The following is a 26,902-nucleotide window of genomic DNA, read 5'->3' as shown; positions in this document are numbered from 1 at the left end:
CTTTTACTGCGGCGTATAAAACACAACCAGCAAGGTGCTGCTGGCCTTGGCTGTGGTGGCTCGGCGAGGAAGAGCCCAGCTCACCTGGTAGTGTTTCACAGACTTGTGAAGAAGAACACGTCCCTCCTTCCAGTAGTTTGCCTGGTGCCCACTCAGGGTCCACAGCACCTGGTCGTACTCATCGGGCTTCTGGTAGCGCAGTTTGATCCTGAGGGTGCCGACGTGCGCGCCCGCCATGTGGTACCAGAAGGTCATGCAATGGGCAGAGTTCTGCGAGTAAATCACGGGGCTCAGCAGCCGGGCCACCTTGCCTTTCTGGCTCTCATCAGCTTGGGAGTAAAGGAAATTGCCATCTCCTACTGTGACAGAAGGACTGTGTTAAGAATAGCCACCAGATTTAATTTTCTTTGTTAACATAAGAACCCCTGACCACCCCATATCTTTTGCTCTCTTTCCATGCTGATGGGTCAAACATCACAAACAAGAGTCAGAGTGCGTTGTTTTGGGAGCTCTAGGAAAGCTGTTGTGCTTTGAGAAGAGGGCCACAAAGCTGATCAGAGGACTGGAGCACATCTCCTATGAGGACAGGCTGAGAGTTGGGGTTATTCAGCATGGAGAAGAGGAAGCTCTGGGGAGAGCAGCCTCTTATTGCAGCCTTTCAGCCACTAAAGAGGACTTACAACAAAGATGAAGAAAAACTTTTTAATAGGACCCATAGTGACAGCCTAAAGGGTAATTGTTTTAAACTAAAAGAGAGTAGATTCAGACTAGATATAAGGAAGAAATTTGGTGGGTGGTGAATCATTGACACAGGTTGTCCAGAGAGGAAGAAGACACACCATCTCCAGCAACATTCAAGGTCAGCTTTGAAGATGTCCCTGGTCACTGCAGGGAGGTTGGACTAGATGACCTTTAGAGGTCCTGTCCAACCCAAGCAATTCTGTTATTCTTCACTTTCCTCTGTCCATCTCCTGTGCTGTTCACTCGGATATTTTGTAACAAGGGTGAACCCTATCAACATGCTCACCACATGAAACACACCGGGCATTTGTTTTGTTAAGGGAAGGAGGCACAAGCATGTTTGGTGAGACAGCATTATGTGCTCCATTAGTCAGTGTGCACCTCCTGAAAACAGCCATCCCCGGTTCAGCAGTCTAGAGAGAAATCCCTGGGGCCTACTCTATGTTAATTGTGCAAAGAGCTATTAAAAAAAATTCTGTTTGAAGTAATCTGTGCTCAAGGGGCAAGATTATAATGGGAAGAATACTGAGAAGGGTGAAATGGCTTTGAACAGGAACAGCAACAGCCAGAGATCAGGAACTGAGATTTAAAGCATGTTCCCAAATAGAGGCTGAGCATTGTCACAGATGGTGTCAGACTTATGCCCTTGATTTTTGTAACAATATGTTGGGCTCTATATATTTATGAGCCTTTTTCCTGAAAGAGTAAGATTATTGCTTATAATATATTATATAGCTGATTATAGCTTTCTCAAGGGCATAATGGATTTATACTCATTGGAATCTGAACGCCTAATACCCTTAACTTGAAAACTTACTTTCTCAGTCATGCTGAGAGAGGAGCATGTGGGAGTGTGATTAGCTTGGTAACAGAAAATTGCTAAGTAAGATCCTGACTGTAGAGATGTGCTTCTGAATTACATCAGCCATACATCCATTCCAGTCAGCTTTTGAACAGTGTCCTTGCAGAGAGTCATGGGGGAAAACATGAAGTTCATCCTGGTGTGTGTAAGAATAGATTGCATGTGCAATGCACTCACACAAAATGATGGAGTCAGCATTTATTGACATCATCTTATTGAGAGTAGGAAGGACAAAAGTAATAATAAAAAATACTATTTCTCTAGTATTGCTGAAATAAGTACACATATCATTGTTTATACCAACACTCAAAAGAAAGAAAAGTAAAAACATGCAAAAGAAGATGTTTTGGGAGGGAGGTGTTATGTCAGCATCGGTCTTTGCCTATACATAATATCCTTGAATTTCATGTGAAATAGTGTATAATTGGATTGCAGTGGTATAGTACTGCACCAACGAAGACAAGAATTTGAGCATTGCTACTCTGGTAAGTGTAAGAAGGACAGAGTAGTGAGATGGGAACCAGGAATAAGAGGAGTGGGTTAAACCCGGTGGCTAGACCTAATAAATAAGAAAGGAACATACTTCTTCCTACATGAGACAAGGGTGTTTTCTTTTGTTTGGATCTTTCTGTGAGCAGAAGAGCTATCCAGCCCAATATGCATGTTGAAGAATTGTATAGGAGAAGATGATGTTATATTGTAAAAAAAATTAAGCTTTTTTTTCCCCCTGTCTTTCTGCAGTAGCATCTTGTCCAGCTTCTTAAGCAGGAATGCTTTTGTCTATACATTCTTTCCAACTAACTTCATTTCTGTGCAGAGCAGCACAATGTGCAAATCCCATCAAAGAATGGGGAAATCCAGAGGGAGGAAAAAAGGAAAATAATCACAGCATTAGGATGTCTTATCTGAGTTGGAAGACCGAACACTGGCCAGATTTCGTCAGAAGTTATATAATTTGAAGTGACATGCAGTGTATCCCACCATCTACAAGCAATTGCTGTTGAAGATTGGTTCTGTGTATTTTTTCAGCTTTACACATGTGTCTGAGAGAAAGATATGCCTGGGAGTTGCTCACTGTGGTTTTCCCAATACACAGGGTGGCCTTGTTGTGCAGCTGAGGGTTTCTTTGGGACATCAGTGCCATTCAGACTGCTCATGGTCTGCATTCACACCCACCCCACTCACTCTGTGCCTGCTGGCAGGCAGGTCACAAACCTGGCAAGTGAAGGTGCCCTTAGAGTCCAAGGAGAATTTTGGAAAATACTGAAAGTGCAGTAGAAGAAAAAGGGGCTGCCTTTAAGATTTACTACAGCTACAGCTCATGGAACAAATAAGTTTTCTGTACTAGCAGGGCACAGTGGAAACAACAAAATCTTATTTGAAGAATATAATTTCTTCATCTCCTGATTGAAGACAGGTTCTTTCTCTATAATCCTTGATGGCAAAGTGCAGATAGCTCTCATTTTCAGAATATTATTGCAGCGCCAGGTCAGGAACTCTGTCTTCATTGTCTTAATTAGAGCTTTACTTATGCATGCCTTTTAGATTTTGTCAGTCTCTGGCTAACATAGCTTTTAACCTCCTTTCAATGTCAGATCCTACTGAGCCATTTCACTTTACTCTACATCAATTTTTCCACCATTACAGCCTTCACTTCAGCTAACTGCATTTAGTTAATTTGATGCCATTTATTTGTACAATGCCATTTATAGTCAAAGTATTACAAGTTTTTTTTTCCCCCTGAAACTACTGTACTTGTCTTAAGATTCAATTGAAAGTGTCTCAGAATTTAAAAAGTCCAATTTTGTCTAATTTCCTTGTCATTCTCATTAAGCAAAGGGTAGCAGAAGTGGGAAGGGGGATTCATCTCAACCCATTTGATTAATCTGCACGTATGCAAGTGAGAACACTAAAGTAAGAGGCTGTGCAGGTCACACAGTGACCTTCTCCACTAGCCTGCAGCAAATTTATTGCCTAATTATGGTGAGCTATGAGTTAGTTACTGCAAAACAAACCAATCAATTCCCCAGCGTGATATTTTTTGAAAAACTGTTTGTGAGCAGAGGATGGCCCTCATCTCCAGCTCCTGCTGGAAAGGAGAGGGGTGTGATAACACACCCATCTGGGGAGTTTCACTTACATACAACACTTTCCTGTGGTGGGTAGCCCCTGTAACTACAAACAGGAATAATGTGAGGTCATTAACTGACTGACTGCTTTAGTTGGTCAGTGATATTTGCAAAATATGTGGTTGTTCAGATTTTTTTCTACCCCAAGTGATGATTACCCAAAGGCAAGTCAGGGGAAGGGAATATCCTCAGTTCCTGACAAGAAGCAATCTTTATTCCCCAACAGAAAGGACAATTACAGTCAGTTGTGATTACTGGTAATGGATTAGGTTCACTAGAGAACCATCTTTGTGACTTTATGTATCTTAGGTATAATTCACTCTCCTGTGATTTTGGAAGACATTGGTATTAAACAGAACAATCTCATCACGTGTGAAATAGCTGCATCATGAACTCATGATTACCTGAGTGGTCTTGAATCGGCCCGGTTTTGCTGGTCAGGATTGCCCACCTCAAATCCACCTGGTTGTCGTGTTCCCAGTGGCACAAAGTCTTTTGGGATCCCCAGCCAAAGCCACAGTTGTATACTGGCGGCTCTGCAAGGAAAGATGGAAAAGGGGGGATGAAATGTGATTATTAATCGCATAATTCAGAATTTGTACTTCAAAACAAATACATTTGACCATTAGCAGAACCATTCCTTCCCGAGACTCTGGGAAGCCATAGCAAGAACAGGCCTCCTGGGAAACATGAAAAATCACTACTTTTTGTAAAAGATGTGGTTGCTTCTTGTCTCTTTATGACCCCTATGATGGGATTTTTTTTTTTCCTGTGGTTAGATTAATTCTTCTGATTTGCCCACATTATCTGATAACCACATTACAGCACAGAACACTCATAAAGAAAGCTGTGACTTACTTATCAGATGTATTTTCTGGTTATCAATATCCCTGCACTGTAATGGTGCCACAATTTGCAGCTCTCAATGAGATTTGGAAAAAAATAAGACCAACCAGAAACATTAATGGAATGTCCTTGGCAGGAAAGGATTCCTGGTGAAGTCTACAGTTCTTGGCTTCAATAAGGAACTTTTTCAGCATCTTCCAGACAGTTAAGTAGGCCCACAAGATGGCAGCATTGAAATGGACAAATTGAGAGGGAAAAGGGACAAATGTGGCTGATTGCCAAATGAACTCAAAATAAGCTTCAAAACAAGCTCTGCGTAAAATAAGGGAAGTCTGGTATTATGGTCAGGATGAGATCATATCTTGTTTTCAGCTTCTTTTCAATTCTGCCCAAAGGTTTAATACATAGTAGCTTATTTTCTTCAATAGAACTAGGAATTTCAATTGAAAGATTATACAAAGATAGCATATAAATCCTTTGCATTTCTTATTTTCAGAAGCAGTTTGAAATCTTTTGAGCATTTGGTTCCTACCCCATTGGTATGAACTTTTATCTCACCTTGAGCAGTGACTACTCCCAGTAGAGCAATACCAAGAGCAATGTGACCAAATCTTGGAGTATTTTCTCAGGCATGACTCATGCCTTATTAAAGGAATAACTTAGGTTTAGTTTAATGAGATGCTTTGTGCAAGTATGAACTAAGAACAAAGGACTCTATGCTTCCATCAATATCAGCTCTGGGGGAAGAATTGTGTTTCTTGCCCATTATTAATAAAAAAAGCCAGGAAAGATAATGCAACTCTTAAAATGTCCTTGTTTATTGTGGGAAAATAATGAGAAATATGGGAAGTGTGTTGAGACCTGCAGTTGGCCAGACCTTTGAGGTGGAGCTCTTCCAGTCTGAAGAGGCAAAGACCTCCTGCATGTACTGAGCTGCCAGGGAAGACTGGTTAGGCTTTTGAACTCACAACCCAGATTTTAATGGAAGGTAAACTAGAATAATAATTTTAACGACACAAAACCTCAGGTGAGTAGGCTGAGACAGAATGGATATAAAAAGGGTTCATCTATCATTCTCTCCTTGCCTGCTGTGTCCTTGTTTGGCAGGCCTTGCTCCCAGACACAGGTTTTTTCTCAACTCACTGGATTCCTGCATTGTGGCTAGTGTGCCCTCTCCCCTCTGGCCCCTAGAAAATTTCATTTTGCCAGCAGAGACATCTGAGCCTGTGGCAGCTCCTGCCCCTCTGCTCTGCCTGTCAGTGCCTCCCTTGGCTGTGCTGTGGGGTCTCTCTGCACTGAGCCCTCATTCTTCACTCCTTGCTTTCATCCTCCCCACCCCTTCTGCCTCCCCCCTCTCTCCTGCTGGCCTCCAGAGGGGTCTGCTCCACATTGTCACGAATGCAGCATCCTAGCTGGGAACAAATGAATTCAACAGATCATGTCTGGAATTACACAGGAATTCAATGTGGAGGAAAGATGTTTCCTGGAGCACCCTAGCCCCTTCTAGGAAAAAAGCAGATTGTGGTGAATAATCTCTCCTTGGGCTCAAAATGTTGAAGAAGCAGAACTCAGTCTATGCACACATGAGTACAGAAAGGCAATCCTGGAATTCTGTCTCTTTCATCAGTGCATTAGGTATTTTTTTCTAGACAATGGGGCCATGATCAAAGACAACTTGCCCAAAAGGGGACATCTGAAAACCAAGGGGATTTTAAAGGAAAGAGAATGACATTGCAATGAATTAAAGAGTTTTAAGATTGTGACAAATAGCCTTTCATTGTCAAGGAGGCCCAGGGAGAGCTATATTGCATGGCTTTGACATCAGAGCCGTGAGACAGAACTTTAGAAAAGGTTTTAGAAAATGTGGAACAAAATTAATCTTATTAGTCCCAAAGGAGTATATCATGCAAAGTACTGATAGCCTGTGTGGTATTCAAACCACAAGAAAGGAGAACAGTGGTAGATAGATCACATCCATCTGAAGACACCACACAGCAGAAATGAGCACAAGGGACAAAGATTGGACTGGTATTGTTCAACTCTGAATAAAAATAAATAGCAGAATACGTAGGAGAAGTATGTAAATGAATGATGAATCCAGAGATTCAGAACAGAACAATATTCTGGTTTCTCCATTTCACAGCCTAAGTAATGTGAGATACATAGTGAAGCTCAATGTGGATCAAAGGAAAAAAATTTTCATATGATGTGAGTGGTATTTGCTGCTAAGATTGAACACAATTCAAACAGAACTGGACATTGACATGGACAAGGAAAACATCCAGAATTTAATAGTTAATTCTAAAGTGCAGGAAGTGACAAAAGCCTTTTACTTCATGCTCTGATGACAGTTCTGAACACTGGGATCAGAAGGAGAGTTTCAAAACAGAGCTAAATTTCACAGCTCCATCTAATAAATACTTTCTTCCACTTTCATTTGAAATATATAGTCCAGGAAATTGGCAAAGAGCCTAAGTCTGATATGCTTTGGCCATGCCTGTGTTCTTTGGCTTCAGACTCAGAGACAGCATGGTGTAGCATAAAAATGAACTTGTTTTCCATGCAGAAGTAGAATCCACTGAAACTGAGGAGAATTTGACCAGTAACCTGCACACAGTTAGCTGTTTCTTGCTAGGTTCCTGTTGCTTTCTCAGAAGTTATTGTGTTACTATGTTCCTTAGACAATCACAGCAATGGGATTGAAGGTCAAAGGCAAGGCATTTCAGAGTGCTCTTATTTTACGAGCTTCTTAAACATGCCATCTCTTATTGCCTATTCTTATGTCTCCTCCAACGCTTCTCCCAGGGACTCATAAAAAAGGAAAAATAGGCCTGCTAGCCAATTAATAATGGACACTTGTAGCATCAGGATAGGTTCATTATGGTTCAGTATGGACAATGGATCTGCCCCAGAAAAGACAGGCTAGTTCAGCCCTCCTATTAAAGGTCCCAGGGGGCTGATACAGTAGCTCACAGCAAGCTGCAGGCAATCTGTCCTCTCCTTTGTCCTTGGACTATAGCTTGGCAGCTCTGGTGGAAGGAAGGAAACTGGGGACGAGTAGCAATTGTTGGGCCCCCTCTGCATTGCTGGCCCATTCCCATGCTAGGATAATTCTCCTGCCAATAGGTGATTGATCTGTGGGTTTGTGTGTATGGAGAGGACAAAGAAAACCAGCTATTATGTAATCAAATAGCAGCAGCTCAGATGAGAATCTGAGAGGGAGGTGTGACGAAATCCCATATGCCTTCTTCAAAATGTAGGGTACGTGATACTGAATTAAAACAGATTTATCCTCTCAAAGAATAACCAACAGCTGTACTTTTTGACCACATCTTGCTCACAGCTGGGACCATTACTGCACATGAACAAGAAAGTAATTTGAAAATCTAGTTGAGTGAGTTTCTTGCGAGTCCATTAATCTTTCGTGGCCCAGAGACTTTGACATATTTTTATAACTCCTTCAACAAGAGGCAAGAAGAAGCATGATGGCATTGAAAATGATATGAAAATGCTCTCTAAGATGCTCTTGCCAAAGGGTAAATCAACATTAAAATAGGAAATTACACACATAATTTGGACCACTTCAAAGTGGTATATTTGGTCTGATTTGGATTTGCATTTTTATACCATTTATGCTGGCAGCACAGAATTACCTTAAATGATAGTAAATGATAATTTAACAGCCTTAATATCCCTTTACTGATACAAAGTTGCTCCAGCATAAATGAGAATCAGACATATTCTACCTTTAAATTATTTTTAGCAGAGATTTTAACTTCAAGATTTTTTAGTTATATTTTTCTGACATAGCTATTACATGTGTGAAAAACAAGGTACTTCTCAAAACAGTGTTCTTTACAAAGGACTCAGATTACACACTGAGAGCACGTAATGTAAATTAACAGCTTGCTCTGTATGTAAATAGCTAAGAGACAAGCATTTCAAATAGTCTTTTAGAATTTAAAAATATGTGTTCAAAAATGACTAGATGTTAGAAAGTCTTAGGGCTGAGAAGAGAGGTATTTACCTTGACAGATGCATTTGTGAAAGGCATATTTTTTAAGCTTGAGGAGGAAAGTAGATCCTCTCTTAAAAAAAAATAAAAAATCCAAACCTTTAAACATTTTTAGCAGCTTGAAATCATGATTCTTTTTATTTTCTTTCAATTGAGTCCCCTTGAAATGAAATGTAAACGTCTCCTTGATGGAACTGTTTGTTTATACACAGAGGCTTTCCAGCTATTTGCTCTTAACTGTTTCCATAGTGTATGAAAGCTGGTTGGAATAGGATAATCTCAGGCTTTGACACACACAAGCACGTTAGTCTGGGATAACAAGATTAGGGATATTTGCAGGCTGGAATGGAGGCAGAATGACAGTGGTATGTGCTGCTGGCACCTAGAGCACAGTACCTGTGCCACGGCACGTGCCGCTGCTGCTGGGAGGCCTGGTCAGGCTCTGTCCCCCGGCACTGTGGCACCAGCTGCTGCGGCCACCACTGGCACCAAGCACCTGATGCAGGGTCACCCGCTGGAGCCTGCAAACTGCAACTGATCTGGAAGAGCTCCTTGCTTGGAGCTCATCATTTACCTCATGGTGCGTTAGCATCTTAAGGTAAACCGGGCCTTAAAGGGAATTAGGGCCAAAGCTGAAGGCTCAGTCCTTGATGTGTTAAATTCCTACCTTGCTCAGCCTGAGAAGAGCTGAAAGAGTGCACTTATCCTCAGGCAGCAGAGGGCCAGGGGCCCCAAGCAGCCCTGGAACTTCAAGGGCAGTTTAAACTGCGTTATTTGTGGCTGACAGGGCAGACTCACTGCTGGCTGCACGGCCCCTGGTCCCTGTGTTTCACTGTGCCACTCGGGCCCAGCCATGTCCCTTCAGCAGAGGGAAATGTTTATACCACCTCCAGGCCAGGAGGGGCTTCCCCATGCTGGGGGAAATTTCTGTCTACCCGTTTTTGGGAGTTTTTGGCTGGTTTTCAGTGAGGGATTATGAGGCAGCTGGAAGCCTTTATGTCTTAAACTGGAAATTCTGGAAACCTTATTCTTATTTATTAGCGTCTGGCTGATCTCTATCTATGATCTTTGTAATGTGCTGCCATGTGGGAGCCTGGAGTTTGGGATGTGAACTCGTCCCTTATTCCCCGGAAGGAAATGGTTCCTACGAGCACAATGCAGGGAAGTAACACTGGCATGCTCTGAACAGAGCCTCAGAAACTCCTTTAATAGAGAAAAAACTTGGCACATCCCAGAGTAAGCAAAGGTGGTGCAGGAGGGAAGTAAGGAGAGAAAATGAGGATATCTTAATCTCTGGTAGTAACAGCCAGTCTGTTACTGGAGAGTCCCATCCAAGCCAAGGGGATTGAACACAAACTGCAAAGCAGCTGGCACTGCTGGGGAAGGAGGGAAAATGCACTGCACAGAGGCACTGGCTAGATTTGCAATTTGTTTAAATGTGAGAAGATAGTTTTAAAAACTGTAAAAAAATGTCTTCAAAACCAGAAACCTAACAGATAATTTCCGACATAAAATTAAAATGCTTTGCTCTAAATCCACTGCACAGAATCTTTTCTCCCTCTGCATCCCCAGCCCCTTTGCAGAACTGTGAGATCAGCAGCAGCCATCCAGCCCTTCAGCAGCACTGACTGTGAAGAGCAGGGTGGAGGTGTCCCAAAAGGGGGGACTGGCTCACTGTTGTGTTTCTCATTGTTCCACGATTTGCCTCTGCTCATAAAGCAGGGCAGAGGTAAAAATAGTGTGTGCTGACTTAGCCAATTGGGTGACCCTGGAGACAAATTTTGAGGAGAGTAAAAGCATTGGCCTCTGCAATATCTGAATGCAGAGGCTGAGAGTGGGAACAAAGTCTGAGCTAAGTCAGCTCTATTTCTTAATCAGATCAACACCATAAGTGTCCTTTAGGAATTTTTTTACATTATTAGTCCCTTTCTTTCACTTGAAGCAAGAGTGGATTGTGTCACATGGTTGAGGGAACAATGATAAACATTTACCCACCCTGTTAATAAATCACTTGCAAGACTGTGCCTGACTGTGCTTTAATGGAGGAAATGGGAGTAACTGAAAACTGACCTCTTTACTGCTCCACAATTATTGATGCAAAGGATTTTTAACCAGTGCTTATAGTTTTTGGAGTTTGAGTTTTCTGCCCAAATCCATCCTCTCCCCCACTCCCAGTAAATTGTACAGGATATTAAAAAAATGGTATGAAAGCTGAGGAAGCAGCAAACTAAGGAATTTAAAAGCTTCTAGCTATTGTATTAAGTAACAAGGATCTGCTGCCAGTGACAACTTGGTTTTCCCTTTTCAAGTACATGGTAGCAGTTTATGTAACCCCATTTCAAGAAAACTTGCTAGAAAACAATATTGTAGGACTGCCAGCTCCCTGATGGAAAAAACTGGCAAACTTTACTTGTCTTAGTTTTGTAAAACCATGGATATAAATAGTGAGTGGGCCTGTGTGGCTGTTTTTGTTTTCCTGGAGTTTGCAAACACACTTTGTGTCACTGACATGCCACATTTAAACAGTGCACTGTGTGATTAAGTTAGTTAAATTTTGTCAGCACTTGGCATTTGCTGATGCAGAAGGAAATCTTGTTCTCTGCTGTATCTACATGTGGATGAAAGGAATAAAATATTTACTGTACAGAGCTAAGAGACCAGATGCTTCTTTACTTCAGAGACTTCAAGGAATGGTAAGTCAGGAAGTGCTGCAATTCATTATTTTGTCTCTGGCATGAAATTTGGGTATGGAATTTATTGTGGTTTTAATAAGAAATTTTTTTTACCTGGTTGTAATGTATTGTCAATTACTGTTGGCTTTTCTGTATTCAGCACTGTAGTCCCACCTGGAAAAGAAATTATGCGTATCATGATACATGTGACACAACAAAGGACACAGCAGTCATTAGGAATAACCCATATATAAACCTGATATATTACTGTCTTTATTAGCCATGTAGGTAACTGAGTATGCGAGCTTAAGCATGAAAATATGACATTAAAAGTCTGGTTTTCTTTATCAAAAAAGCCCCACAAGAACTCTTCATTAAATAAAGCTGTGTATCTTTGGAGTCCTTGCAGACACCAACTAAATCATCCACAACATGTCCCTGTGACCGTCCTTGATTTATAGACACTGATTTGCTCCAAATCACATGGGAAGTGAGCAGCTGGTCTTCATGACACCTCCTAAGAGTCACTATTTTGTTCATTTACCCATGACCTGCTGTTTCTCATACCAGGGATGTGAGGTTGGGGCTCCCCGTGAGTTGTTTTGTAGCTGTATTGTGAGACCAGCTCACAGGAGAGGGGCATGGAAATTGCCAGACTTTAGGATCTAGTCTAAGGTAGGTTTCACTTCTGTCTCAAAGTGAAGGAAGAATTAAGGACTTCCCCTTTGTCCTTTATTTCATGCAGATAAACAAGTGGTGAGTGGGGTCATGGCCCTCTCCTAGGCTTACTAATTGATATTTTTAAAATACTTGACTTTTTAAAGCAAGCCTCATATTCATAAGGAAACAAAAAGGAAATTAGTACAATTATAAATGCACGGTGGGGTGCTGATTACCAGTCAATGACTCCTGTTTTTCTTTTCTCCAGCAAGCAAGTGCTTAAAGCATTATAGAAAGGATGACTATGTTGACTTCCAATGAGAATGAATGCCCAAGTTGTATCAGCTTTATGCTTGTGACAATGATCTGATGGGAAATGCTATAAACCACGCAAATAGAGTAGCTCTGTATGGGGTCCAAATAGAGCAGGAAGGAATTTGGCCTAGAGCACAATTAGAGTTAATTGCCAGGGAGGCCTCACTGTGGCACTCACATATGTGCAAGTGCTGTCAGGGCAGTGACTCTGCAGAGGCACCATGCCTGCACTGGGAATAGGATAGAGAGGGCAAGGCACTCATGGAATCCCCTCTGCACTGCCCTGCTATCCTTAATGGGCCACAAGACCTACACACCTGCCTCCTATGCAGTTTGCAGGAAGAAAAGAATGTTTACAATTAATTTATTGGTAAAATCAGTTCTGTGCATTTTGCTCTGTGCATTTATAAGTAAAACCGTACGTACAAAGCAGCATTTCTCCAATATCCAGAACAACTGGGCATGCACTTCCTAGGGTTTCTAGGTGTTGTAAAAATAAATTGTACCTAAGTGTCTGCACTTTTGTAGGAAGGCTATAGAGTAATTTTCAATACTAATACTGAAAAACATTCAGTTCCCTGGAAGAGATGGTGCTCAGGAAGGTTGGCAGCTGTTTTCTTGTCTTAGAGATTATAAATTGCCCCCTAAGCACAATCAGCAGAAACTGCCAGAAGGTTTTTTTTCTGCTCAATAAACGTTCCCTAAGGGACATGTGGGATGGAGTCCTGAACTCCTTGAAGTGCAGAGACTATGAACCTGGAAGGTGCTTGCACAGATCTGTCTGCTTTCCCTGACAGAGCCTCCTCTATGTGCAATATGTTTCTACCTATTGGGCTTTGCAAGACAATGTAGGGCTCTGCAGGAAGCTCTAGTGTTTCCTGACCTGCCTCTTTCTTTTCTGAATTATAAATAAATAAATTACATTGTTTAGAAACATTGAAAGCTTTCTGAGTTACCTTAACACAATACAGACTATTTTATCAGACTCCCTTCATGGCTGTTTTCAAAAAGAATAAGGTTAATCTGAGACACTGATTTGAAAAGAAGTGACAGTGACCATGCACTGTCTTTTCCACTCAAGAATTGTTTTTTCAATATATGATTTGCAGTGTGCAATTACAGGAGATATTGGCAAGCTCAGAAAGGGTTTGATATTGAAATTTCACTTTCATTTGTATCTGTTGCCTTATATTCTACTTGGCTCATTCCAAAAAGCCAATCTCTTACCTAAGCTCACCCAATGACCTCTTGGACAGCTATTGCCAGATTTTAATGCTATTTTATGTCATGGATATAAGAAGCAATAAACATTTATTAGATAAGCACATCAGGGAGCAGTGATGAAATAACTTGTGTCACTGCATCTAAAAACAACCTCAATTACTGCAGATGTATAGATCTAATCAAACAGACACAGAGATTTGTGGAACAAGTGACCTCCAAGAAGAGATCAAAAGCATAGAGGTGCAGTGTCAGCTGTCTTAGACGAACTAATGCTTCTGTGCAGAAGTGTGAGGATATGAAACCTAGCAGGCTTCCTCTATTTCAGATGCAGTCTATGTTACATCTCCCCCTCCTACTTTTCTGCTGGTGATAGCAGCTTGGAGGACATCAGTCCCTCTGTGGCTGTAATGCTGTGTAGGCAGGGAAGCTCATGGAAATATTTCTGGCAGCCTGAGTATGTGGCAGTGCACTTTGATGAAACAAATCTGTTTTGTTTCTTCTAGGAAAGATTTGGGAATGAGATTTGAATCCTACACTAAGTTTTAGGTAGGAAACTTATGTGTAAACCAAACAATATTCAAGTTCTTCAATCTCAGATAATAAATCTCAAGAGTATTGTCCAGCTTTTCTTCTTAGTAAGAGAAAGTTTGATTAGAAGATTTGATAGACTATTTGATTAGACACAATTACCACTCAAAAAATTGCCCTCTCTTCCATCTAGTCACTATTATTTTCTTCAAAAATTACATAGCTGAGAAAACAATCAAAAGTATTGTCATATATAAAAGGCAGATGCCCATGTTTTTACAGCACTAACAATACAAACTGCATACTAATGTCCATTAATATTGAGTGGTTAAATCAGTGCAAACATTAAGCTGGTGATGGATATGAGCTACAATGAAGCTGCAATGGAATGAGGATGGTTTCTGCACCTGTCAGTTGGTAGTCATCACCTGTGCCACTGTGACAGTTTGCCTGGTCATCATCACACTCATCCACGGGCTTGCCTTCGGAAACGGTTGGGACAGCAGTTGGAGCTGAAACAAAATCCATTGTTCAGTTAAAACACGAGCTGGAGAACCATCCTGTACCTGGCAGTAACAACCATGTGTTGTGTCTGAGGATTGAAGCAACTCTACTTTGCAGGTTGCTTAGTACTTCTTTGGAATGGTGAGTATCTTTTGTACTTCTTTGGAATGGGGAGTATCTGCTCTGCCTCCTGCACTGGGGCATATCTGAGCTGAAGGGCTCAGCAGAGCTGGGCAGCAAAGCCCCAGACTGTCTATTCACTGCTGTTTGTTGTTCCTGTCAAGAAATAGTGAAAGCCTGGCAAGGCAGAAGGAGAGTCCTGGAGGGTTGTGTGTGGGGTAGAGACCCCATAATTTTATTGCTCTGTGACGTCCTAGGGAGTGGGCCTGTGCAGGGAGCAGGGGGGCTGCATGCTCAAGGTGGTAATTCTCTAACACCCAATGCTTTGCTGAGGAAACCTCTCTGCAGAGCACACATAAGGGAGGAAATGTCTGAGCACGGTTCTGGTAAGAGCAGCAGGAAGGCAGTGTGATGTGGAATCGTTTTGTGCTCCATGAGGACACATGGAAGGCGTTTCTTTTGTTTTTTGTTGAAGTTATAAATAAATAAGACATCAGTGATGTCAGTCATCCCTCCTGGCCACCTGCTTGCTTCTCACTGCTGATGACTTTCCGGTAGCTGCTGCCTAAGCAGTTAATGTCTGAACCTTGTTATTACACTTAAAAGCTTCAGGTTTGTGTAAGATGCCAGAAAACACATAGCCCAGAATCTGCAAAGCACACCACATCTGGAAAACCAGAACACAGAGACGTGGTGCTACGTTTGTGTTTCATGCCATATGCATGGTTCCCTGGCTTAAGATAAGCACTCCTGGAATGTGATCCAGGCTTGTGTCTCTTCTCACTTACTGTTATTTTCATCAGCAATCTTTTTCACTCATTATAGGCTATGCAATAATGTATGTCTTTTGCAGATTCTTCTTTTCCCTTCTGCTGCCCTCAGGATCCATTGGCCACATTTTCTTGGCTTGAAAATGTCAGGAGAGGTGGTAGTTTTTGAAGTAGCTATATTATAGCTATATTATGGCATAAAACATGCCTCTTAAGGACCCTGACCTAGGCTTTACAGGTTCAATCCTACCTAGTTAGAGAAACAGTTCTGTACCTATTATGAATTATGCAGAACATTTGTTACGCACATTGCTATAAAAACCCCTCTGGGGGATCCCTGTAGATTTCTACATCCAGCTAAGTTTCTTATCTTGATCTTTGTGTCCCTGTATAGCCTCAAGCTTGCCTACACCTCTGCCATCATTTCATGTATGCCCCCCTGGGATGCTTCAAGCACACAAAACTTGCCCTTGCTCATTACTGCTGGAGAGCTGATTTCTACTCCTCTCTGTGCCAACCTCCATGCTTCTTTTCTCATCTCAACTCTTTTCTTGCTCAGTAAATCTCAAGTGACTTCATTCAACTCCCTCCTTAAGATGCAATTATACAACATTAAGCATTATTGTGCTTCTCCCACAGGCAAATGGGAACTGACCTCACCTGTCCATGGGTGACCTACAGGTGAGCATATATCAAAAGTATGCCATAGCAGAAATAAAAAATGTGAAAAGATGTGTCCCAGTGGAAAAACGAAAATGTCCTTGCTTTTTCAGTTTGCCTAAAGCAAGAGATCCTCCATCTCACTGAGCAATATATTCTTGTGAGGTGGTCCAAGACTCACTCCTGGATGGCTGGGTGGCTACAGGAGCCCTGTGGCTGAAGGGCTTTGCCCAGAATCTCTGAGTTTACATAAGGCAGGTGCTGGGTTTTCTTTTTTTCTGAGCAAGCAGCACAATAGTCTGCAGGAACTAAGTATTCCCACAGGAAATGAGGACTTCCTGCGGGAACTAAGAAGTATTTCCAGCCTCCCCACTTTCCGGGCCAAGTAAAATCATACTAATTCAATCACTAAACTTAAAAAAACAACACAGAACTCATCAGTTCTCACAGCAAATGCCTCTCACACTTCCCTCTTAGGGGGAAAATGGTGAGAAAGAAATGGAGGTAGAGCAGTTGCTTCCATTCATCTTGGGAATCTGTTCAGCTGCTTCTATAAGAGGTGACATATGAAACCCCAAATAATACGGTTTGTTATTCTGTATATTTAAGCTGTGTGGTTTATAAGCCTCACCACTGTGTCATCATCCACCAGATAAAATTGTTAAATTCACATAGTGTTATCTGTAGTTATCTATGAAGTTAAATAATTATGTTTATATAACAAAAATCAAAGCGGATTTCATGTCACAGTCCAAGGACAAATGTCTAAACTTTGCTTTTCCTGCTCTTTCATCTCCTACATATTCTTGCAAAATTAAAGCTTAGTAAAGCACAAAGAGGCCCCCTTTAGTCCCCAAAAGTAGCACCACAGACACTGTCCAGTCCAGTGATCTTTGCCTACCATAGTTTGTGGTGTGACTTGCAGGTCCTTTGAAGGATGGAGGGATGTAATTACTATATTTAGTGCAAAGCTCCCTCTGCATTCTCGGAAAACATCTCCTCCAGGGTTGTATCATGGTAACATAAAATTTAAGTTCCTGTCTTTATTCTCTCCTAATAGCTCTATGATTCTCAAAAGTATAATCATAAGGATGCTTAAGGGAATGGAAAAGCAGGTGGAGAGTATCACTGTGATTCAACAAAGGAAGGGGAAAAAGAATAATAATTGTGCCTTGGGCACATTCAAATGTTGCATAGAGGAGCTAAACAGGCCAAGAACCAGCACTAATGGCAGTCATGGAAGTGAGAGTCCGGTGTGCTGCCTGTGCACTCACAGCAGTCTTCAGCAGCAGACCAAGCAGAGAATGTATTTATGAAAATAATAAAGTGCATTCATTTCTAGCAGAGCAATTACCTTCAAGTTCACAGCCCAGCAGCTCCATTCTCAGCCCCAGTCCCCCGTGCGTGGCTCTCTCAGGGTAGACGCGTATGAATCGTGTCGATACAGGCTCAAACGTCCGTAGCTCAGGCGTGTCGTAGTTGGTGTTGCCTTCAAAAGTCTGCAAAGCATGACAAATGTGACTGGTTAAAAGAGAAAGAAAAGAAAAGTCCATTTTCCACACTCATCTTTTTTCCTTCATTCTGCAGCCTTTGAATTAGGTGAGCCGTAGGCCATATTCTAACGGCTTAGCAAGTATCAGGCATTCCTATCCTAAATGAGAATGGAAAATACATTGTTAAAGCTTCTCGGAAAAGTAATGCATTTCATTTTTCATAAACTCAGTAGCAACTAATCCATCAGGGTCATAACAAGAGCTGAGTGTTTAATGAGACATGTTTTTAAATGACACTCTGATCTGAGGTTTAACTGGGTGACATTTCCAACACTTCTCAGGGAAAAAAAAATGGCTGAGGTGAAGATCCTGTCACCTTTTAAGTGGTTACAATAATAATCCAACTATTCAAGAGAAAATTTCAATCTGATTTCCCCCAGTGACAGAGCTTCACAAGTTGTAGCTATTTCAAAAGGCATAAATTAAACTTCAGGAGCAGTAGCTGCAAGAGTTCTTCCAGTGAGCTGGCTATTGAAGAAGAATTAGAAGAAAGAGAAAAAAGTTGCTTCCTGACAAAACTGCAATATAATCCAACAGGCAAGGCAGGTCAGCAAATGTACGTTTCAGACAAAAAATCTCATCTCTGAATCGCACTTTGGGTTCTTCAGACATAATACAACTCTCAATGGCATTTCTTTGATACCTTCAGTTTCTCCTTTTCACTAATCTTTTGCATATAGAACACATTATAATTTGGACTTACAGCAATGCCTCAAGTAGATGAGCAGTCCTTAGAAGGAATCAACTGAACAAAGAAATGGTCCTTGGTATGAAAGCTTTATAGCCCAAGATAGGCAAAAGCAAAAAATGCCTATTTTATAGCAAAAAATGCCTTCAGAATATAATGTACAAAAGCCTTTAAAGTACAAAATATGAAAATGCATATAACAATGAAGTAAAATTATTTTCACGTTTTCCATGAATTACTGAAATGGCAAAACTCTGAAAAACGTCTTTGAACTGCAGTTCAAATTTAAGATTAGAAGTGCAACCATAAGATACTTCTAAGATATTGCTGTGAAACCGGAATCATTCTTCAGGAAGAAACCATCAGCTGCTCTTCATTTTAGATGAGAACAAAACCCAACCTGCAATGAACTCCTTCTATTCATCTGTAGCAGAGAAAACAGAGGCCATGGGAAAAGCTGGCTGAATTCGTAAGGCAGAAAACCAGCAAAGGTAATCCCGATTGCTTCTTGGATTTTCAGTGCAGTTCTAAAAGCCTTCCTTGTTTTTACTGTACACTTCTGCATTATGATCACAATGCTTCCAGCCACTGTTTACAGAGTGCCAGTTGGAAAAGCCAATAGTGATGGGAGACTGTGAAGAATTTAACAAAAAGAAAATTTTAACATCAATGCTGCTTTTCCTACTTCCTAGGGAAATTGCACCTCCAAGGTGGCTTCAAGGGACACTGGCTGACCCAGTGTACTGTCAGTGCTTGGAAGACAGTTGTCACAAATTCATGTGTAGAGGGCTTGTCAGATCTAATTGACATGGAATTACATATTATTATATTTGAATAACAATATAGTGCAAATGATCAGAAAAGCTACCTACTATATGAAAAAGAATGAATGCCATTTTATGTGTAAAAAGTAGACAGACACATGTATCTGAGGAATCCTTGCTCCCTTTTTTAATAGTAGTCTTAATAGCAACATATAATAATGAAAACTGATTTATAAAAGACATCACTATGGAGTACTGACACATAGACATTAGGATTCAATAGGCATCTAGAATTACATTGAATCACTGTCCTTTGTAGAGCAGAGCTGCCTGTGATTCAATTTTGACTGTTCATTTAAAACACATACTGATACTCTTTGTGGGAGAGGAGAGAGGAGTGTACAGCAAAACTTCACTTTGAGAGTGTCCTTTATACAAGCTATGTCACAAATTGCTGTACTCCACTACAAAGAAAAGGTATAATAAATAATAGTTAAACAAAAGAGGAGCTAAGATGGTGAGCAGAAAAAAATCTGCCTAACTTATTTTAAAATCAAAATAAACATTGCAGGAAAATTTTAAAAGGATGTTCCAAATGACAGGGTGTTCTGAAGTTTCTTGTACCAGAAATTAGGAGAGTAATTTTAAAAACAACAGCAAAAAACTCAAAACAACTCATTCTACCCCCATAAAAAGTGAAAGGAGGAAAGAAGCATGAAAGAGAAAGATGACTTTATGGAGTAAGCTTGAGTAAGCAAGCCCTTAGACAAGAAATACAAATTGGATCTTGAAATGGAGTTCTGCATGGTTATTTGATGATTTGTGATTTTCACTCCTTTGAGTGTTTGAGCTAAAGCACTCAAAGGGGGAAACATTTTGCACACTCAAAAATAGCTGGAATTGGGTCAGCCAAAGAGGAAGGAGCTATGGCAGGCTTTGCGAAAGCAGCTGCAGGCATGAATGACAAGATCATGTTAAGAAACAAGGTGATGTTTCACCCTTTGGACACATTCTGTTGTTATGTTTAGCCTGTCACTGCCCTTTCTTCTATGAAATGCAGTTGTTTGTTTATTGAAAGTCACGACTTTAACCAAGTGAAATGATGTGTTTCATTTCTTATAACAGGGCTGTTTCTAATCCATGTTCCTGCTGTGACTCATTATAGCATCCTGTCCCATCCAGCTCTACTTACAGTTAAAAACACTACATTCCAGTATTAACATTTTAAATTCCTCAGGCTCCAAAATCATGGGATTTATCCTATTCTCTTTAAAGACGACTTTTGCTTTGGAATAAAGTTTATTAAATATATTGAATTTTTAGGAAGGATTATAATTATGCCACAAGAGATTTGAATTCCAGCCCTCTCCGTTTCATTAATCTTGAAAGTTAATTTCTGGTGGTGATGAAAACTGAGGATGGGCTCAGTGCATTAGTTAGCACACTAGTTTTCTTGTCAAACTGCTAACTTCTGACAATGATGGCAAGTGCCTGTATTAGAAAACAGAAAGCCATGCAGCAGACGGCGCGCTGCTTCGAAAGCATATGGCATTATTTTTTTCCCTCGTTGAGCCACAGTGTAGAAGTACATGTCAAAACAACATCTATTTTAGAAAGAAAATGGTAAGATCCCATTGTTGATTTACACTCCCTTCACACTTTATGATGAAGTCAAAACTCATGGTAACAAGAGAAAGGAGATGACTGCAAAGGCTGAATCCATTTAGTTTTAATCCCCCAAACAAATGATGAAAAGTGAGAAAATGCAGACATATTCAGCGAGATTAAAACAGGAGAGAATGAAGTCCAATATTTACCAAATGTGCTTGGAAAAGCTACATCCATGGGCCCACTCAGCTTTTCCTTTAAGGAAACACAGGTTCCTCCAATGGATGAGTCTATACAGCAAAACAGCTTTTACATCTAATTTTCAAACTAACACAGATGAGATATGGAGCAATTCCCAGGATCCCATCTGCCAAGCACCACAACAATTTGCCTTTTGAGGGCACGTTTTGGTACACGATTCCCTGGTCATCTCAGTACTACAGTACTCACAGCACCAATTTGTGAGCAGGGCTGCATGCCTACTCATTTCCTCAAGGAACTGGGTAGGAGGACTAAGCAAGAGTTGTGCCTTTTGAGGCAAAAATGCACTTTGGGAGCAAAGATAGCAAAATGGGATGGAAGGCTACAATGGGACTTGGTGTAAATAAGCTAAATGCCCAGTGTAATTTAGGTCCTGAAATGCATACATCCAAAACCAAATCAAAACAGATACATTCCCAGAAACTCTTCTGAGCCACAATTATTTTCTTTTCCTTGAAATCTAACCCAGCAATTCATTTGGCCCTCCTCTGGAAATGTATTCCCAAGCATCCTCCAAGATGCTTCCCTTGTGAGAATACAATAGTACTTCTCATTTGGGATAACATGACCAAAATTTCATCACTTTCTTTTGGAGGGACTTGGATCAGATCATTACAGAGAACCTGTGAAACTCTCAAAGCAATCTACAGGCAGCTGAGAAACACAACAGCTACCCCATTGAGCTGAGTAACACCATTCTCATTCTATAGCTCTAACAGAAAGAAGCAAAACAAAAGTAATTCAAATAAATTTGTCTCAAATAAGTTTGTTCACTCTCAGCTTTTGAGTTTGGCTTTTTAGAGTAGCCTTTAAAATCCCTTTGCATGGGATTTTGCAGTAAGTTGTGAGCCAGAGAGGCACAAATGTTGCCAGGAGTCAAGCCTGAACTAAGTGTTGAATCAGCAAAACTTGCTGCCAGAGAGGTAAATGTCCTAAGGCAGCTCTTGTCCCCAGGCATGGGACAGCTCCCACAGCATTCCTTCAGGGCTGCTGCCCTTGGAGTCCTCCTCCTTGGCTTCACCCCAGCTGTGTGCCCTTCCTAAGGTCAGACAGAGGTGTGTAGAAATGTAACGCAGACTTTTCTTCAGCGCAGTTTTTGCCCTTACCTTTATCTTTTTCTTGCTGGAATCCATGATCATTTTCCAATCTGACCCGTTGTTGCTGTAGCCAATTTTGAATTTTCTCATGAACACTTTGTTTTCTCGGTGCTTGCCTCCTTGGACAATGATGCCCCTCACAATCTTTTCCTCACCGAGGTCGATCTGGAGCCATTCATTTGCGTAAGGATGGGTGCTTGGGGGCAGTGCCCAGCCTGAACGGCTCGTTATCAGGCGAGCGTTTTCGGGGATCCAGTTCCGATCCACTTGGGTGGATGCAGTAATCTGAGAGTCAGGAATAAGGCCAGACACCATACCCAGCATCCCAGAACAAGGATAATCTACAAAGAAAAAAAAAAATCCAAATAAATTAAATAGTTGTTCTGAACAAGAGCCAAAACAGAAACAGGATACATCAGTCAATTCAACTATCATAGATAATTACTTATTTTTTTAATATATTCAAAGTAATCTATTAGATTTGTGTATAATTTTCATTTGTTCAAACTTGCACATCCTAGTTTTAGCAGGAAGTACCAAAATACCACAAGTATTTTTGGTTTGGTGGGAACCAAAAGGATCAGAAAATCCTATTCTATTCTTGTTTTCTGTTCTTCTTGCTAAAAGAGTGCAGGGCCATCTGAATTTGTGAATATTTCCTCAGAGAAAACTTCCAAAACCAGCCAAAACCTGGTTGCAGATTACCTAATTTTGGTGACATTGGAAATGGAAATCTTCATACATGGAAATATAATTTACTGTTGCACTTGAGATTTTCTTAATGCATTTTTTTTATCTCTCAGACTTTTTCAGGCGACACAGAAGCTAAATAGTTGCTTCTTTTATGATGCTAGATTAAAAAAAATTAGAAGTACCTGCTAACAAGACATTAAGAATTCTAATGTAGAATGAAACAGTAGATCTGATTACCTACATCTAATCTGAAAAGATTTCAAAGAATGACTTGTCATTCTCTAACAAAGTAATCAGTAATCTTATTTTCCTTCTGTATGGAAAGCGCTTCTAAGAAACATTTTCAAGGCTAAAGAAACACTCTAAAAGAAAAACAACCCCTACATATTAAAAATTATGCAAAAAATGCCATTGAACTGTATTAAGTGCTAAAAATGTGCTAGAAAACTTAGCTTTCTAAAGTCTAATAAATCATTATAATTTTCTTTCAACTGTAAGTTGTATTTCTACTTTATAGATAAAGGCACTTCCGCTGTGTAGAAATCATAGAAAACCTATAACTGTAAAAAAGATATTTCTAGAAATTTTTGACAGGTAACTGTGTGATATAAAGGAATTGCTTTGCCATACTGATCATGACTGGAACTTGACTATTACCACCATTTTTTGCACAGACGTCAGATATAAGTGTTTGTACCTTGCAATCCTTTTAAACGTAGTCATGTGTGTTTGTTCCTTGAGGAACCTGCTCAGAACAACCTATGAATAGCATACATAAGAGAGATGGACTGAAGGGTTAGAAGGGAAAAAATGACATGGGAATTTGCAAAATATCTGTGTATCTCAGGAATTTTGCATGAAGCTGTAAAGCGATTGCAATAAAAGTAAATAAAACTAAAATATAGCATCATAAAAATATTCAGACAACACTGGATGTTTGGTTTGTGTGCTTTATTATCTTTTTAAAAAACATTTCTACATTCAGATTGTGGTGGAAATCATGTTCATGGATTTTACCCATAAAAATAAATCCCACAGTATAGGCACAATAAAATCCCCATATTTTATAATCTTTCCCAAGACCTACCTGTTATCTTGCAGCCATACACTTCAAATCTCAGTGAAACTCCATTTTCCCAAGACACAGGTCTGATTCTTACAAACCGTGTTAAAACTGGTTTGGCAAAAGCTCTGTAAACAACATCAGTGGGATTGCTATTCCCTTGAAACACCTTTGTGTGGAAAGAAAAAGTATATACTTGTTAGGCTTTCTCTTTAATGGTGCTTACAGTTCTGTGTTTTACAGATAGTTTTGATATGAGGTCTAACCAGGGTTGGTTGTGGGGACTGAGACAAAAGACTTGCATGGGAAACTATTTCATTTATCTTCTAACACAACTTTTGCAGACAGGTTTGCTTTCCTTGGGGAGGAAAAACGGAGATATAAGGTGTTCAATGATACTAAAAAAGTTGTTCCTAATGCCCAGATCTACATGCAGGAATGACAAACCCTGGTCTTCATCACCCAACAACTCCTGTGTCCTGGAAGAATCCCCCAATGCCCCACTACAGCAGTTCTATTTCTTGTACACTCATCAAATAATGCAGAAAGCTAAAGAATCTCAGGCTCAAATTAAAGATTTGGATTTCAATTAGACCACATAAAAATCCTACATGGTTATGATAAAAATATATATTATTTTGCTGACCTTGGGCTTAAGATTTTAAAAATGTATTCTGCAAGCCTTGCTTTGTTAACACCCTGTTTTCAAATCCTTTTCAACAAGGTCTCAGTATTTCCTTCTCCTTGCATATTGAGATTGAAGTCTATTTAAAATCTGTTTAGCAGGCTCCAAGATTTTCCCTGCATCCCCCGAGGCTGGCAGTCAAATTAGATGAACAATGAGACTTCCACCAGAAGCACATGACTGTGCTGTGCTTTCATGTTGAGGATGCTGCAGACACACTCCTTCCTAGCCCAGCCAAAACCTTGCAATGTTCCAGTCCAAAGAAGGTGATTCAGCTTCCTGCTTCTCCCTCACGTAGAGGAGACCAATTTCCTGTTGTTTTCCATGGATGCAGGCCCCTCTCCTTTTATGGGAGATCCTCCCATTTCTTACACACACTGCCGTACTTTCCTGTTTGTTCCTTACAGTAGCTGCATTAATTTGGAGCGGGGGCCAACAGCACACAGCTGTCAACTCATAAGGCTCGGTTACAGCTCAAGTAATTTAACATCAGAGTTTCATAGCTAGTAAGAGATTTTTAATGGAACTGCATTTCCTTCCAGTAACTTTTTTTTTTTCTGTGAAGACCTGATGTAGTTTTCTCAAAGTTTGCATCTGACAGAGAAAAGGAGTCTTTTCGCAAAAGTACATAGATTCTTATATGTAGTTAGTGCAACATTGGTGTATGGCTGCCTTGAGACCTGCAGCTGCAAACTTTTCATTTGAATTAGAATATCTGGGAAGGAGACTGGTGCATATGTTTTTCTTGTCTTGATCAACAGCAAAACACTGCCATTTTAGAAAACTGATTTTTTAAACAAACCCTTTGTACAAGTGACACAGGTTTAGGAAATGTTCTCGCTAATTAAAGACAGCATATGCAAGAGAAACTCATGTAAAATACACTTTTGGAGAGTTTACAAATTGAAGCTGGTAATGAAAATCAGGCATGGTTTGATTTTGAAAGAAGCATTTGTTCAAATTACAGAATCCAGAGTCAGGAAACCCGGTGTCTCATACCAGCCACTGCCCTGGCCCCTCTTGTGACTTTGGGCAAGACAATTATTGTATCTTTATATACATCACTGTACAGTGCCCACATTGTATTATCTGACTTTCAGAACTTCCAGTAAAACCAGGATAATACCTGCCAGAGAGAAGTTTTCAGTATTCATTTTTTATTGTTTTCCAAAGGGCTTAAAAAAGAGCAAGACGTATTTGTTAAACACTGTTACCACATTGATTAGATAAATGTAGTGGACTTGGCATAGCCCTTACAGATGAGTCAGGGACAAACCAGTAACCAAATATTTAGGGCTAGATAGGGTTACACTGATAGACTTTGATATTGTACAGCTCTTCTGTGTCTTTACAGAGGGGTCACAAAAAAAGCTGTTTTGAAGGGAAGTACCACAGAACGATTCCAATTGCATCAGCCCCTGGCAGCCTCTGGGGATGCTGCTCTCAGGCACATCCTGAGCGAGGTGGGAAGGGAGGCACAGCCTCACTGGGGCTATTCATGTGCGAGCTGGAGCAGAACTGACTTCTCAGTAATGAGCTTTATGCTCATGGTAGCGGATAATGACAATTTTTCTTATGAGTGTCTAAAGCTGTTTCATTGGGAGGTGACAGAGAGCAAATCTGCTGATAAATGGAAAGGTGATAAAAATCTATAAGGATGGAAAGATGTGCCTAATCATCTGTCTGCATGACCCCCATCACTGAGATACTTGGAAGTCTAACAAACCACTAATCACCTGCTAGCACTGCTGCATGGCCATGCACAGGGAGCTGAGGCACTGACTTATTGCATATCCAGAGCTTCACTGCACATAACAGACAGACACATTTTTTGAGAAGTTCTGCATAATGTTTTTCTCAAGGTCACATAGAAATTCTCTGAGAAACAGGGAAACAGCAGAACAGTCCAGGCAAAAGACAGAAAATGACTCAAATTATGGTGAGTTCAATACATAGGGCATCACCTTACACCATTTTCAGCTGCTCTAGGCTTTGCATAAACAATTTCTGTGGAATTGTGTCCCATTACTACTGAGACACGAGCTGGCTTTTGGATTTGGGAAATAGTGCGGATCAACCTGACTAAACCTTATTCCTCTTTTTTAAACAGATAATAACAACTAAACAGTTCAGCAGACTATTTCTCAGCTGAAGAGAGACAAAAAAAGAAAAAAAAATACTTACAACAGGCTTGTTTCCCTCCTTCAGTGTAATCCAGTCCTCTCCATTGGAGCTGACATCTACACGATATGTTTTCAGATAATATTCTTTCTTTGTTTCTTTTGAGATGGCTCCTTGGGTCCCAATTCCAGAAACAAATCGGAGAAGGCCCAGGTCTACCTGTGGTAGAGAAAAATTTGAAATGTGAGGACAACTGGTTCAGAGCATAAAAGCATTGTAGCAGAGGCTCTACCTCACTCTGCCTTACAAAAATAGCAAGGATT

The 26,902-nt window shown here is 40.5% G+C and overlaps 1 protein-coding gene across 3 annotated transcripts in view; it reads right to left on the bottom strand.

The window, feature by feature from the left end:
- NRP1 (neuropilin 1) overlaps positions 1-26,902 on the bottom strand; it is a 115,375-nt gene that overhangs the window by 7,149 nt on the left and 81,324 nt on the right. The window contains exons 9-16 of one of the 3 annotated variants that reach the window (XM_064703986.1): positions 26,643-26,798; positions 23,798-23,942; positions 22,027-22,358; positions 17,401-17,545; positions 14,400-14,504; positions 11,380-11,439; positions 4,137-4,268; positions 85-359 (exon numbers count right to left, since the gene is read on the bottom strand). In XM_064703986.1, coding sequence (XP_064560056.1) covers positions 85-359; positions 4,137-4,268; positions 11,380-11,439; positions 14,400-14,504; positions 17,401-17,545; positions 22,027-22,358; positions 23,798-23,942; positions 26,643-26,798 — 1,350 coding nt within the window. The remainder of the gene's footprint in view (positions 1-84; positions 360-4,136; positions 4,269-11,379; positions 11,440-14,399; positions 14,505-17,400; positions 17,546-22,026; positions 22,359-23,797; positions 23,943-26,642; positions 26,799-26,902) is intronic. The other 2 variants (XM_064703985.1, XM_064703987.1) reach the window with 2 other exon arrangements.

This window comes from Zonotrichia leucophrys, chromosome 2 (genome assembly GCF_028769735.1).
Source record: "Zonotrichia leucophrys gambelii isolate GWCS_2022_RI chromosome 2, RI_Zleu_2.0, whole genome shotgun sequence".
NCBI lineage: Eukaryota > Metazoa > Chordata > Aves > Passeriformes > Passerellidae > Zonotrichia > Zonotrichia leucophrys.
Note: the sequence above shows the minus strand (reverse complement) of the source record. Positions and strands in the feature narration are given on the sequence as shown.